This window comes from Gorilla gorilla, chromosome 1 (genome assembly GCF_029281585.2).
Source record: "Gorilla gorilla gorilla isolate KB3781 chromosome 1, NHGRI_mGorGor1-v2.1_pri, whole genome shotgun sequence".
NCBI classification, from domain to species: Eukaryota; Metazoa; Chordata; class Mammalia; order Primates; family Hominidae; genus Gorilla; species Gorilla gorilla.
Window position 1 is genome coordinate 213,658,452 of NC_073224.2, and position 13,420 is coordinate 213,671,871.

The 13,420-nt window shown below is 49.9% G+C and overlaps 2 protein-coding genes across 5 annotated transcripts in view; both read right to left on the reverse strand.

The window, feature by feature from the left end:
• Nucleotides 1-160: 160 nt before the first annotated feature.
• On the reverse strand, nt 161-1,945 carry SH3BGRL3 (SH3 domain binding glutamate rich protein like 3). The gene is made up of 3 exons (XM_004025227.4): nt 1,476-1,945; nt 754-921; nt 161-628 (listed from the first exon to the last, which is right to left on the reverse strand). The coding sequence occupies exons 1-3, from the start codon at nt 1,521-1,523 to the stop codon at nt 563-565; spliced, it is 282 nt and encodes a 93-aa protein (XP_004025276.3). The 5' UTR covers nt 1,524-1,945; the 3' UTR covers nt 161-562.
• Nucleotides 1,946-2,867: 922 nt separating this feature from the next.
• Nucleotides 2,868-13,420, reverse strand: part of CEP85 (centrosomal protein 85) — a 44,419-nt gene continuing 33,866 nt past the window's right edge. For 2 of the 4 annotated variants that reach the window (XM_019013072.4, XM_063701462.1), the window contains 7 exons: nt 13,023-13,175; nt 12,044-12,198; nt 10,573-10,666; nt 9,585-9,635; nt 6,596-6,703; nt 4,908-5,133; nt 2,868-4,535 (listed from right to left, as the gene is read on the reverse strand). In XM_019013072.4, coding sequence (XP_018868617.3) covers nt 4,375-4,535; nt 4,908-5,133; nt 6,596-6,703; nt 9,585-9,635; nt 10,573-10,666; nt 12,044-12,198; nt 13,023-13,175 — 948 coding nt within the window. In that variant the 3' untranslated portion in view covers nt 2,868-4,374. Of the gene's footprint in view, nt 4,536-4,907; nt 5,134-6,595; nt 6,704-7,054; nt 7,134-9,584; nt 9,636-10,572; nt 10,667-12,043; nt 12,199-13,022; nt 13,176-13,420 lie in introns of those variants that run through there. The other 2 variants (XM_019013075.4, XM_055388534.2) reach the window with 2 other exon arrangements.

The window sequence follows — 13,420 nt, forward strand, 5'->3', positions numbered from 1 at the left end:
GTGTCAGACATATCCAAACACATGCACTAACACAGAGGTGACAGTCACAAGAGAACAGCTCAGCCACCCTTCCCACAGAGCAGTCTCAGCACAGTCACAACTACCAACCTTGCCCAGGGCAGGGACCCAGGAGGCCCAGGCCACAACCAACCAGACACAGTGCCAATGGAACAGGACATCATCATTTAATTGCCTCTAGGGTCCTCCTGGGAGAGGGACTGCGGGGCCTTTGGCAGAGCTCTGGCTGATGGAACCAACAGAAGTGCCCATCAGCCAGTGCCAGGCAGGTTGGCGGCCCCAATGCTTGGCTGGGGGCAGCCAGCATTTGGGGCTGTTGCTTAAGACAATTTCTGAGACTAATGGGTAAGGAATGTTGCCTTTAGATGGAGGAGAGGGGACTACATTTAGAGAGGAGGGAGGAGAAGTGGCCTGCATTGGGGGAGGGACTCTAAGGTTAGGTTAGGAATGACAGGGAGTTGGTCAAAAGGTCCTTCATGGCCAGGTGAAGGCTGGGGGGAGTGTGGTGATGGAGTCCAGCAGGGGAACTCTGGACAGGCTTGATTCAGGCCAGCTTCAGGAACTCCTGCAGCGTGTTTTGTTCCACAGCCTCCACGAAGAGCTCATAGTCCTGGAGAAGGGGAGGCGAGGGGTGGTCACCTGAATGCAGGGGGCCCAAGTGCTTTGTGGCAGATATGACCCTGGCTAGAGTCCTCTTCCAACACTCCCCCCACCCCCCCGTCCCCCAGCCCATACCCCACAGTACTGGTCCCCGTTGACAATCTGGGGTGGGGTGGCCTTGGGGTTGCCCGCCAAGGCTCGCATCTCATCCCTCAGGGCGTTGTCCTGGGAGATGTCCACTAGCTGGTATTGGATGCGCTTCCCATCCAGGATTCGGGTCACCTCGCTCTGCTGGGACTTGATCTGGGGACAGAGGGTGGGTAGGGGTTAGTGGATAGGCTGGAGGATTTATGGGGGAAACGCTGGGCAGGGTGAGAGAGGCTGTGACCAGGAGCTTTTGTCCCCCCATTCCCCTCCACACTAGGGGAGGGTTCTGGCCTCTAGGAGTTGGGAGGATGAGTCAGGCTTGAGGTGGTGCAGGATGAAGAGAGGGATTATCAGCCACGGGGGAGGGGGTCAGAGTGAAGGGAAGTGGGATCAGGCTCGGTGGGGAGGGGAGGGCAGGCTGCGGTCGTGGTCAGGGTCATTCCGGTAGTGGGAGTGCAGAGAATGGGTGTGGGGTTGATGGGGGATGGGCACGGGAAGTTCATACTGCGGCTGCAAAGGACCCAGGATGCCCGATGAAGACGCTCAGGATGGGGCCTCGGGACCGGATCCGGGAGACCGTGCCCAGCACCTCGTCGACGCACTCCCCCCACCCCGCCCCCGTCCTGGGGGCGGGTCCCGGGCGCTAGGGTCCAAAGCACCGGGACACAGCCCTGCGCTTTCCCCCAGCGCCAGTCCGGGCGCACACTTACTTCGCGGGAGCCGGTGACCGACGTGCTGTAGACGCGCAGGCCGCTCATGCTGGGGGTAGACAGACGGGCCGGCGGGCAGAGGGCGGCGGTAGCGGCAGCTGCACTGCCGGGAGACGACGCCGCCGCCGTGCTCGGGAGCGGTTTCCTTCCTGCTCCGCCCGCCAAGTCATCGCGCTCGGGACCAATGGGCGGCGCGGGCAGGCGGGGCGGGACCTGCGCGACACCGCCCCGCGCGCCAGAGGCCCCTTCCCTTCCCCCTCGGTTACCAGGCGCGCAACGGACCCGTCCCACGCAGGGCGCCCCTTCTGCGGCTGCCCTGATCGTCCTTTTCGGCCCTTCCCTGATCTGGAGCTCAGTGTGAGACTGGGGAGGGGCCTGGGTGGCAGGACAGGCCCGGGAGAGGGTCTGGCAGAAGCCTCCCTCTCCAGCCGCACACAGGTTTGGTGCATCCAACTCCCCAGCCACGAGAGTCTCCAGGAGGAGGTGCCCTAATAGCACAGGGAAGCTTGGGGCTTTGGAAGGCTTGAGCTGCTTTCAGACCCAAAGTTCTCAAACTAAGAACCTTGCTCCAAGGGATCCCTCGCTCCACCACCCAACACGCACCACTAACCCTAGGGGATAGGAAGCATAGGACAGCAGGAAGAGCCCATGCTTAGAGATTTTCCCCCAAGTTCCTCTCCACTCAGGTGGGAAGGTTTAGACAAGGAAGGGTGATAGCAAGATGCAGAGGCCACACCCTCAAGGAACCAGATGGAGACCAAGGCTGACAGCTGGAAAGCGTGGCGGTAGAGGATGATGTCAGGACTCGAGAGCCTAGGCTCAAGCTGACCCTTAAGATCCACCCCAGGTCTTGGGGTGGTTCAAGCTCAACCCCAGCTCCATGCTGCAGATGGCATTCCCAAACTGCTACTACTCCCAGCAAGAATTCAGCGGTTGAGGGGGCAGACTCCAGCAACGAGCCCAACTTTGGAGACCTAGCTGTCTGGCACTCAACATCATGCTTCTCAGATGTCCCCCTGGTCCAGGGCTCAGGCAGGTTAACAGCCCAGAAAGACAACCCTTGCTCTGGTAAAGCCACTTCCTCACAGCAACCCAGAGGCTGCCAACTTCCTGAGAGGACTGCTGAAACTTTCCAGTGACAAACTTCTGTTGTTATGACTCAGGGAAGGTTTGCCCAACAGAAAGTGAGTGGGATGAGATCTGGTTCTATAGAACGACAGAGGAGCAGAGGTGGCAGAGATAGGGACATGAGGCTGGCTGGACCTGCCAGAGGTTCCTCCATGCTGCTGCCTGGGGGACCTGGCTGAACACCCAGGTGTTTGGCTCTAACAAGCCAAAGTGAGGGGTAGAATAGCGTGGTGGTGGTGATGGAAGGGTACGGAAAACTGAGGAGTCTGTTAAGATACTTTATTTTATAATCAAAATACGCAATACAAACAAATGGACATAACAAAGATTCATATAAATAACTGGTTATAAACTTTATGAGGAAAAATACCCGTCAGCATGGTGGCTGGGCTCCCAATGCACAGGGTGGAGACCAACCAGGCGGCTCTGCCTTTAAGCAGCAGGAGCCCAGAGGCTGAAGGGCTGGCTGGGTGGGGCTGCTCTGAATGGAAGGGGTAAGTCACTCCATAAATAAAACACAAACTTGTAAAAACACTTAAGAAAGAGCCTCATTCAGGCCCAGGCATGAGGTCCAAGATGCTGCCAACAGCCCAAAGCTTAGCAAAAATCTTGTAGTGGCTGACTGGCCCACACATGGCCCCTGCCTGGCCTGGCTCCAGATCTAGAGGAGGCACGGCTGGCCCAACAACCAGATACTAACAAGTGTGAGCTGCTCCCTAAACCAGGAGGCAAGAAAAACCAGAGGGCAAAGGTCCCTCCCTAAAGCCCCAGAGAAACAACCCAGGAAACACTAAAAGCTGTACTTTAAAGCTGACTTGTACTGGGTACTCTGAACTTTCAAGGAGGCCAGAGCAGGAAAGGGAAAGGAATAACCCCCACCACAAGAGAGGCACAAATTAGAGGGCTGGGCACAGGCTGTAGCCCTGGGTGAGGGGGTAAGCAGCTTGACAGTTGCTCTGTGGTCTCTGGGATATAATTCTGCCCAAGGCTAGAACCACAGAGAAGAGTTTGCACTCTTAAGTCCAGGAAGGGGACTACCTGGAAGGCCTGAGAACAAAGGAGAAAGGGGCTGTGCTAAACACATGGCCAGGACCCTAGGGACACAAGGCAGCTGGAGAGTGGGATCTCTTGTTAAATGGCATGGTAGGCAGATTAGAGTCCCGGCTATAATCCCTAGGGCCCCAATCCTAGTAGTTACGTGCTAACCAACACATTACCCTGAGGCTTCTGGGAGAACAAGAGCCCTGAGGAAGAAGCAGTAAGACCAGGCATGAGAAAACCCAGAAAGCCAGCTCAGTTCCCAAGAAGGCTGGCACATGGGGCCTGAGAATTCTTAAATGGCCATTGTCACTGGTACTTGCTCAGCCTTTCCAGGCCCCTCTGATGAGCTCTCTAATCAGCAGGACCAAGGTGTGAAGTGGGAATGAACATGGATCCATCCCATTGGATGGAGAAGAAAGGTGGACAGCCTGTTCGTCTCTCATGTCAGCCTAGGGCTGGGAACAGTTTGTGAGGACTTATCTGTTGCACCTGCCAAAAGTTAATTAGTAACTCACCGTCGAGAGTGAATTAACAGGACAAACATAATCCAACATGCCAGTGTGGGTAGGACACAGTTCCCTAATCAGCCCTTGGCCCCCAGATGCAGGCTCTCCCCTCCCCTCTGAGACTTCTCTCTGGGAATAGCAGACAAGAGAATGTCAGGGCAGAAACCTGCTGGACTAGGCTCTCAGCAGCCCAGCTCCTCCCTGGGGGAATCCCCCAGAATTCCTCACTGTGTGACACAGTTTTCTCCCATGTCCTGGGCATATCTGTCTGACATGGTGGTCCTTAAGTCCTCAATGTCACGACGCAGCTGTTGAACCTCTTCTAGTTTCCTCTTGATCACATCTGGCTTCTGCAAATCTAGCTGAGTCTCTGGGTGCTGTGCTGCTGGGGAGAAGAGCATTTCAAGAGAATGTTAGTTATGAGACATTTTCATGTGGAGGGTGCAGTATGGATAGGCAGTATCTCGAACCCACAGTCTTGTGACATGCACTTTAAAAAAAGCATCTGGGGACAGTGGGTTAATTTGCTGCTGAAGGTCCACTTTTAGTTTGTCCTGCATGCAAGTACCCCATAGCTTGTTTCCAAAAACAGATTTGTGAACACCTACTTTGTGAAACAAATAAATGTCCAGAGGGCAGTGGCCAGGACTATGTACTCTGTCTACATATTACCACAAGAATATGGGAAAGCAGGATGGGGGAGAGAAGAGAAAGAAGGACCCTCCTTCCTGGGCCCCAGACTGGTCTGAGGACTCACAGTGAATGCCCAGGAGCAGGGAGAGATTGGGGTCATGGCCCTGGGCCCTCTGGGTCACAATGCTACAGACAGCCTGCAGATCTTGAAGGCAACTGGCCAACTCCTGGTGCAGCTCAAGTGCCAGCTGGGCCGTGTCTGGTGAAGGTGGAGACCCTGGTTGGGCCTGGCGCAGGTGTTCCTGGAGTGTCAGATTCTTCTCAATCAAGTCCTGGTTTTGCACTGAAAGCTGAGCAGACAGATGGGTAAGCACATTAACTCAGGCCCAGGGAGAGAAAGAGTATCTGTGCATGAGTGTGTGGGTGTGGAAGGGATGGGTGAGTCATAGGCAGTATCCCTCCTTCCCCAACCCTACCCCTGCCAACAGGCTTTTAGCACTTCTCCCACTATCAGTATCAGGCCTGGTTCTTCCTGTGGGTAGGTTGGGCCCACAGGGCTCTAGCACTGGAGAGGAAGCCAACCCTCAACTGGTTCTGAATCATCAGCATCCAAGTTTCTGTTCAAGAACCAGAGAAGATGCTCCCGCCCCTAGGAACTCTATCTCAAGCCAGTCCCTCAGCCAACTCTGTTAGCCAGGCTATTAGAGAAGGCTTAATGTGAACCGTGAAATCTGAGGAGACACTGGTTTCAATCTCTCCCTGCCACCCTGACAAAAGTGGCCACCAGCCAGCCTGATCACAGTGTGTCAGAGGAATAAAGAGAGTAAGAAAGACAATATGACAGCTAGTAGCCACTAGGTGAGGGGCTGGAGAAGCTGGAACCTGGAGGATCCAGCCCTGGAACAAGTCCTGCCTTTTCAAACTCTCACCTCAGTGGAGTCAGACTTTATTACAAAAACCATCTATTCATGTATGTCTGTCTGTTTCCCTCTCTTCCTGACAGCTTAATCCACTTTCCTTCCCTTCCTACCTTGATTGTATTTTTATAAAGTCTGAATAGAGTCCGTCCTTCAGTCCCAGGCCCTCCACCCATACTGGGCCATGTGACAATCCTAACTCAAGGAGGTTCCTTCCTAGGCACTAGGCCAGTCAGTGAACTTGGTTGCCCCCTGCTGACAGCTCTGTTTAGTGCATGAAGGCCACCAAATCCTCAGTCTTCTTGAACTCTCCACTCCCCAACCCCAGAAACCTGTGGCTTCAAGACAAAGGAAAAGAGAATGACTTTCCCCATCAAAAAGCATTCCTGGGCCCAGCGCAGTGGCTCACGCCTGTAATCCCAGCACTTTGGGAGGCCAAAGTGGGCGGATCACAAGGTCAGGAGATGAAGACCATTCTGGCCAACATGGTGAAACCCCGCCTCAACTAAAATACAAAAAATTAGCCGGGCGTGGTGGCGGGTGCCTGTAGTCCCAGCTACACAGGAGGCTGAGGCAGGGGAATCGCTTGAACCTGGGAGGCGGAGGTTGCAGTGAGCTGAGATTGCGCCACTGCACTCTAGCCTGGCGACAGAGCAAGACTCTGTCTTAAAAAAAAAAAAAAACCTTCCTAGGTAATAATTATGGACACGCTAAAACAGGCTTAGGGTCTGTAACATAAAGAATGAGGCAATGCACCTTTCCTCTGCCCCCAAAGCTCAGTAGGGACCTTTCCCTTTCAAACACTGGGGCTCTTATTGGGGTAGAGATGGGGAGGGCAAACAAACAAATCAGGTTTGTGGAGGCAAAACCAAGAGGTCTGACTAATGCTGCTCACCTCCTTCACGGCTGTGCGCAGCTGCTGCAGGGCTGAATCCCTTCGCTGGGCCTCCTCTCTCAGGGCCTGGCTTGTTCCTTCTTCTTGAGCCACTTCCTGCTCTAGGCTCTGAATCACACAGCAAGATGTTGAGGGAACACAGTAGGGGTAACAAGTCTGGTTCAGACAATATCACCGCTGGCTTGGACTACATAGTGAAGACTCACCCTACCTACACCCTCATAAGAAATCATTTTAGAACAGTCCTGATTTGTGACCTCCCATTTAAACCCTCCTATAGCCCTTGACCACATACCAAATAGAGGTCAGCTTCTTAGCAGGGCATTCAAGGCCACTGTAGCTCCTACCTACTTTTCTAGTCATATCTCTTTCCACCCTCCACATGGCCAGCCTCTACACCGTCACGATGAATGACTGGCCCTCATCCCTGAAGGCTGCAGCGTCAATGCTTCTGCTCACTTCTCTTTTCCTTTCTTCAAGCTGCTCTTCTGCTGTTACCTCCAGGAAACCTCCAAGGCACACCTGAGCTGTCTTCAATCTGCAAATCAGATCTAATTAATCCTAATCCTACCTTGCTATCATATCCATCATGGCTTACGAGTACATCTGCTTAATATTCTAGTTGGCTATGCACATGATCCTTCGCTCCACTCAAACATAACTTTCTTGAGGGCAGGGAATGTGCTATTCAACTAAGTTCACTATTTACCGAGCACTTACTGTGACCAGCATCGAGAAGAACACCAAATAGTTCCTGTCTTTTAGGAGTTAACAGTCAAGTGCGCTTGACAATACTGTCTACTAAATGCTGTTCAGAGACATGGAAAGGGGTAGAAGAACATACTCACAGGTACCTAATCTAGTGAGTTGTGTGTAAGTGTGTCTGTGTTTGTGTGTGTAGGAGCGGTCAGGGGAAGGGAGATATTTAAGCTTTTAAACTTCTGCCTCTCATTCTCTTCATTCAATTTTTCCACAAATTTTGAAACTGATTTGAATGAAGTGTGAAAATTTTTGTATATTTCTCATTTGGTATTAATAAAAAAAAAACTGCCAAGGAAAACACCTCATGATCATGAAATAGCCAAAGTGACTATGATGAATCCATCTAATTCCAACAAATTCACATATATATATATATATATATATATATATATATATATATTTTTTTTTTTTTTTTTGAGATGGAGTTTCACTCTGTCGCCCAGACTGGCTGGAGTGCAGTGGCGTGATCTCGGCTCACTGCAACCTCCACCTCCCAGGTTCAAGCAGTTCTCCTGCCTCAGCCTCCCGAGCAGCTGGGACTACAGGTGCATGACACCACGCCCAGCTAATTTTTTGTATTCTTAGTAGAGACAGGGTTTCACCTTGTTAGCCAGGATGGTCTCAATCTCCTGACCTTGTGATCTGCCCGCCTCGGCCTCCCAAAGTGCTGGGATTACAGGCGCGAGCCACCGTGTCCGGCCTCACCTGATATTTTAATTTGCCTAAGTAGTCTTATCATAAGTAAATGTGCCATTTAAAATGTCAGGCTTTTCCAAACTTTGCAGAACCCCAAGGGTTCTAGGAAACCTATTTTGAGATCCATTAAAAACTCTACTAAAAACCTGGGATTTTAAATGGGTATATATTAAAATGCTTGCCAGGCTTGACTACCTCCTTACAGGACTTGAAAGAGGTGAACCAGATAGACGTAGCCCAATCCACATAATGGCAAAGGCAAGACTACAGCCTCCACTTATTCCCTCAAAATGAGTGCATTTCGGGTGTTTTGGTGTGAAAACTTTTAGAGTCCAAAGAGACGCTGAGTGAACCTGCTTTACCCAGAATTTCTTGGAGAACCCAGTTAAAGACACTCCCACTCTGGCCCAAAATAGAAACCTGGAGTCATATTTGATTCTTCCCTATTCTTCAACCCCTACATCTTGTCAGTCACTGATTCTGCTTGATGTTACCTCCTAAAGTCACTTAAATCTGTCCCCTCACATCTCCCCGCTGCTATGCTGCCTTATGCCAGGTTCCCTCATCATCCTTCACGAGAATTTCTCCAACAGTCCCCCTGGACCTTTCTTCTCTCCAGGATGCCAATCTTCCACACTTGAGCCTGAGTTGCAAACCTGACCACATCACATCCCAATTACATGCTGTAATAGGCTGGGCTCGATGGCTCACGCCTGTAATCCCAGCACTTTGGGAGGCCGAGGCGGGCAGATCACCTGAGGTCAGGAGTTCGAGACCAGTCTCGCCAACGTGGTGAAACCCCATCTCTACAAAAAATACAAAAATTAGCCAGGCGTGATGGCGGGCACCCGTAATACCAGCTACTCGGGAGGCTGAGGCAGGAGAATTGCTTTAACCTGGGAGGCAGAGGTTACAGTGAGCCGAGATTGCGCCATTGCACTCCAGCCTGGGTGACAAGAGCGAGACTCCGTCTCAAAAAAAAAAAAAAAATGCTGTAATAGATGCCCACCACCTACCTAAAGAATAAAAGCTAACTTAGTTGACAGATAAGGCCCTTCCATAGCCTGGAATGCCCAGGTCTCCATTTACCATCTTAAAGTGGATACGTCAGCAGTATCAAACTGCTTGCAGCACCACATTCAAACTATGCTGTTTCATGTCTCCATGTTCCCACTCATGCTGTTCCTCCTATCTGGAATCCAACACATCCTATCCAGCTCCTCTTCTTTGCCTGGCTAACTCCTCATCCTTCTAGGTTCAGGATCTCCAGAAACCTCTCTTTTACCTCCCTTCCTCCCACTGACTCTCCTGCGCTCCCCCAGGATACTGTGGGGACTGCTCTCACAGTACTGTGCTGAAACTCCCTACTATATTTGTGTCCTCAAGGCTCAAAAGCACTGACTGGGTCTCATTCTTTTTGTATCCCTAACACTGAGCAACCTGCATGGCAGAGAACAAAATAAATATTGGCTAAATTCTAGAGATTCCATCATTAAGTTCTGCCCACCATGTCCCAAGGATTCCTGCTCACCTGCACTTGTGAGCGCAACTGATCCATCTTCTGCTGCTGCTTCTCCACAATCTGAAAGGCAAAGTTATCAAGGAAGGCTGCGAGCACAAGGCTGATGGTGAGGACAAAGGGCAAGGGGGCTGCACTAGGACATGTGGTCTGGCTATTAGACCATTAAGAGTAAGACCAGGATAAAGATTAGTGAACTCTACCTATAGGAATATAAACCAGACTCCTAATCCTGGCTAATTAGCTTCACAGTTGTGCTCCAATCACAAAGGTTTACACAGGAATGTAGTGTGGACACATAACCACTACTGGGGGAAAGGGAACTCTCACCCTAATAACTGCAGGCCAGTGGAATCAATTTTATAAACAGCCAGTGCAAACTCTTGTTCTTTGGTACAAGGACATGGCTAAAAATTCAGTCTAATGAAGCTTGCCATTTCTAGCACTATGATGGTTGTTGTTATTTACAGCTCTGGTCGTACTGATTATCCAAGAAGGGACCCTAAACAGGCCTGGTTTCTTGTCTTTTAAAGACTGCAGGTGTTCTTTGAATCATTTATGGGTCTTCTTTTTTTAACTAACCTGCAGTCAGTTTCACCAGCCGGCCCCTGGCTCTCTTGTCTTTGCTGAATTAAGAAACCAGGGCACCTCACTGGTTAGAACTCTGTTCAATTCAAGGGTTTCTGTATGGGCCTGAGCCATGAATAAAGTGCACCAAACTTTACTGCACCATTTTGGGTCATCTAATCTAGATATTCAGAGGCATATCACCCCTCCTCTTACTTTTGCCTATATTCTAAATGAGTGAAGTTTGCCTGTTACAAGGATGACTATCTAAATACAAATTACTATGCAGGGTGACTTCTCAGAAAAGAAAGAAAAGCTCTTGGTAACAAATCCTAGATAGCCCAAAGCCAAGAATTCATGTATCCCTCCTAATACACAATCTTCTCTTTCCTCCCAGCCTACCCTCCGTTACAGCCTGGACACCCTCAGTCACCTTTTGGAGCGAATCGTATCGCTTCTGCCAGGACTCCATTTCCACTTCTGGACCTTCTCCACTGGTCTCCTCCACAGACTGTTTATCTTGCAGGCTGAAAGACAGTGGCCTCTTCAAGAACTCTGAAGTTAGACACAAGTGGCTTTGATTCTTGGTTCTGCTATTTATTGCACATTTTGAGGCAAGACACTTAGTCCAAGCAGTAGCTGGGGATAATACTTGGGTCTGCTGTAATATATGGGGTGCCACACAAAAGCTGCTCAGTGTATGTTAATTCTCTTCCCTAGGGGCCAGAATCTATACAATGTGACACCAATTCTCTACCTGCCCAAGGCTCTTGTGTATTTTGTTTTGATATTTAAAAAATACATATTTATCACATGTATTTAGATGTAAGTCATACATGTACATTGTAGAAAGTTTGGAAAATACAAAAGCTGTTTTCTTGGCACACAGAGTCTGGGGCAAAGCCAACTGTCCTCTAACCCCACTTCTGACTCTAACCAATGGTTTCCTCCAGTGGGTCCCTACAATTACTTATAGCAAAGCCCATCTGCTGAGATAAACAACAGGGACACTGTGGTTAAATATAGGATGAGAAATCCAATCTATCCCATTAGAAACTGGATTTGGTCCAAGAGGCTGTTGAAACACACCATTATTTTCAGAAACTGCTATTAATATGGAGAAGGCTCCCAAGACACCCTGAGAGTACATTATGGCATCTTGTTTTGTTCTCAGAACCTGTCATGGCAATGGAGAACAATCCCTAGGGCTGAGGAGAAAGGCTCCTGGTAGCCTTTAGCCTACACGGCTTGAACTGTGGATAACTCTCAGTTCTTATCACCAGTACCCTCTTTTGAAAGTATACAGACACCTCATTTCCCAGTTTACAAAGTGCTTTCATTTATTCAACACATACATACTAAGAATTATGTGCCAGGCACTGGGTTAGATCCTTACAAAGGCTATGAAGATAAGCCCCCACTGCATCCATACTCCATGCCAAAGATATAAAAGCCGCTTCCTGGCTGGGCGCGGTGGCTCACACCTGTAATCCCAGCACTTTGGGAGGCCGAGGAGGGTGGATCACGAGGTCAGGAGATCGAGACCACGGTGAAACCCCGTCTCTACTAAAAATACAAAAAAGATTAGCCAGGTGCGGTGGCGGGTGCCTGTAGTCCCAGCTACTCAGGAGGCTGAGGCAGCAGAATGGTGTGAACCTGGGAGGCGGAGCTTGCAGTGAGCCAAGACTGCGCCACTGCACTCCAGCCTGGGCGACAGAGCAAGACTCCGTCTCAAAAAAAAAAAAAAAAAGCCGCTTCCCTATTATTCACAGTCCAAAGAAAACAAAGCTCAGATAAGTAAAATGATTTTCCCAAATCACCCAAAGTCACACAGGTAAGTGAGCAGGATGGCTATGACAAAAAACTTAACTCTCCACTCCTCTCAATCCCACAGGGTTATTTACCTATGTCCAGCCGAGGAGAATTCTGCTTCTCCCTGCCTCAGGCTTTCCAGTTGAATCTCCTTCTCTCTGCAGATTGCCTGGGTCTCCTCCAGCAAACTCTCCAGCTCAGTCACTTTCTCCTGCAGCTCTGTGCTCTTCAACTCAGAATCCTTAAGCTGAGAGACAGGATCCCATGTTTAGGTCAAATAAGCCAAGTGTTATAAATGCAAAATGCTTGTTCCTCGGTGTCACAAAGAAATAGCACTCAAACATATATTTAATTTCCTCAGCAAGGCAATTTTTACTTTCTGCAGAAAGGGTGCTCCTCGCAGATGGAACAATGGTGAGAACACAACTGGACAGGGGAGGGGAAGGAGTTCTTATTTCTGACGCAGGTAGTCCCTACTGCTATGTCGTTCCCCTATTGGCTAGGGTTGAACCACACAGTCTAAGCTAATTCTGATTGGCTATTTTAAAGGGAACAGGTTTATGAGCCAGAGTGGTGGGGTGAGTAGTTTGGTGGGAAGGACAGTTAGGAACAGGTAACTAAAGGTGACTTAGGTCAGAGCAGGTGACCAGGGTGACTCAGGTCAAAGCAGGTGACCGGGATGAGTCAGGACGGAGTAGGTGACCGGGGGAACAGATGTGAACTACTGATTAAAACTGGTGGAAAAGGTTGTTTACTGAAACTAGAAGCAAGAGGGCGAAGAGAACCAGGAAGTTAAACTTTAAAATAGTGAATCAAAGAGTAAGAGAGCTGAACATACTGATTCTTTGAAGAGAAACTTGGGGTTCACTTTAACATAAGGAAGACTCTGTCTGGGTACCTCAAAAAATTTGCAGTCTGGTTACAAATCTGACAATTATGAATCTGGACGTGACTGCTTTGGGATTCTCCTTTCAGGAAGTCACAGGATAACTGCATACAGCAGATGATGAAAAAATTCCCCTGCCTGGCCACTCCCTGATCACCCCAGGCATGCCAAGACATTGCTGCTACCTGCTGGCTCTGCTTCTGATGGTCTTCCAGTGTGGGCAGGTCAGCCAGGTAGCGCTCCAAGGTCTCAATACGCTGCTGCTTCTCCCGGTTCTGCTCTGATTCCTTCTGGCATTTCTTTTTCAAATTATTGATATGTTTATCGCGACCTTTGACCTAGGAAAATAAATGTCAAGTCTGTCTCCACCATTCATTCCACTATGACCCTGCTGGAGTGCAGTGGTGTGATCTCAGCTGACTGCAGCCTCCACCTCCCAGGCTCAAGTGATCCTCCTACCTCAGCCCCTGGAGTAGCTGGGACTGCAGGCACACGCTACCACGGCGGGCTAATTTTTCTATGTTTTGTAGAGACAGAGTTTCGCCATGTTTTTCAGCCTGGTCTCCAATTCCTGGCCTCAAGC

What these genes read in the sequence shown, in the direction of transcription:
- SH3BGRL3 (XM_004025227.4), bottom strand. Translation starts at nt 1,523, where the DNA reads ATGAGCGGCCTGCGCGTCTACAGCACGTCGGTCACCGGCTCCCGCGAA. An exon ending in CGGTCACCGGCTCCCGCGAA is followed by an intron (nt 922 to 1,475) that starts GTAAGTGTGCGC and finishes CTCTGTCCCCAG; the next exon opens with ATCAAGTCCCAGCAGAGCGA. An exon ending in ACGGGGACCAGTACTGTGGG is followed by an intron (nt 629 to 753) that starts GTATGGGCTGGG and finishes CCCCTTCTCCAG; the next exon opens with GACTATGAGCTCTTCGTGGA.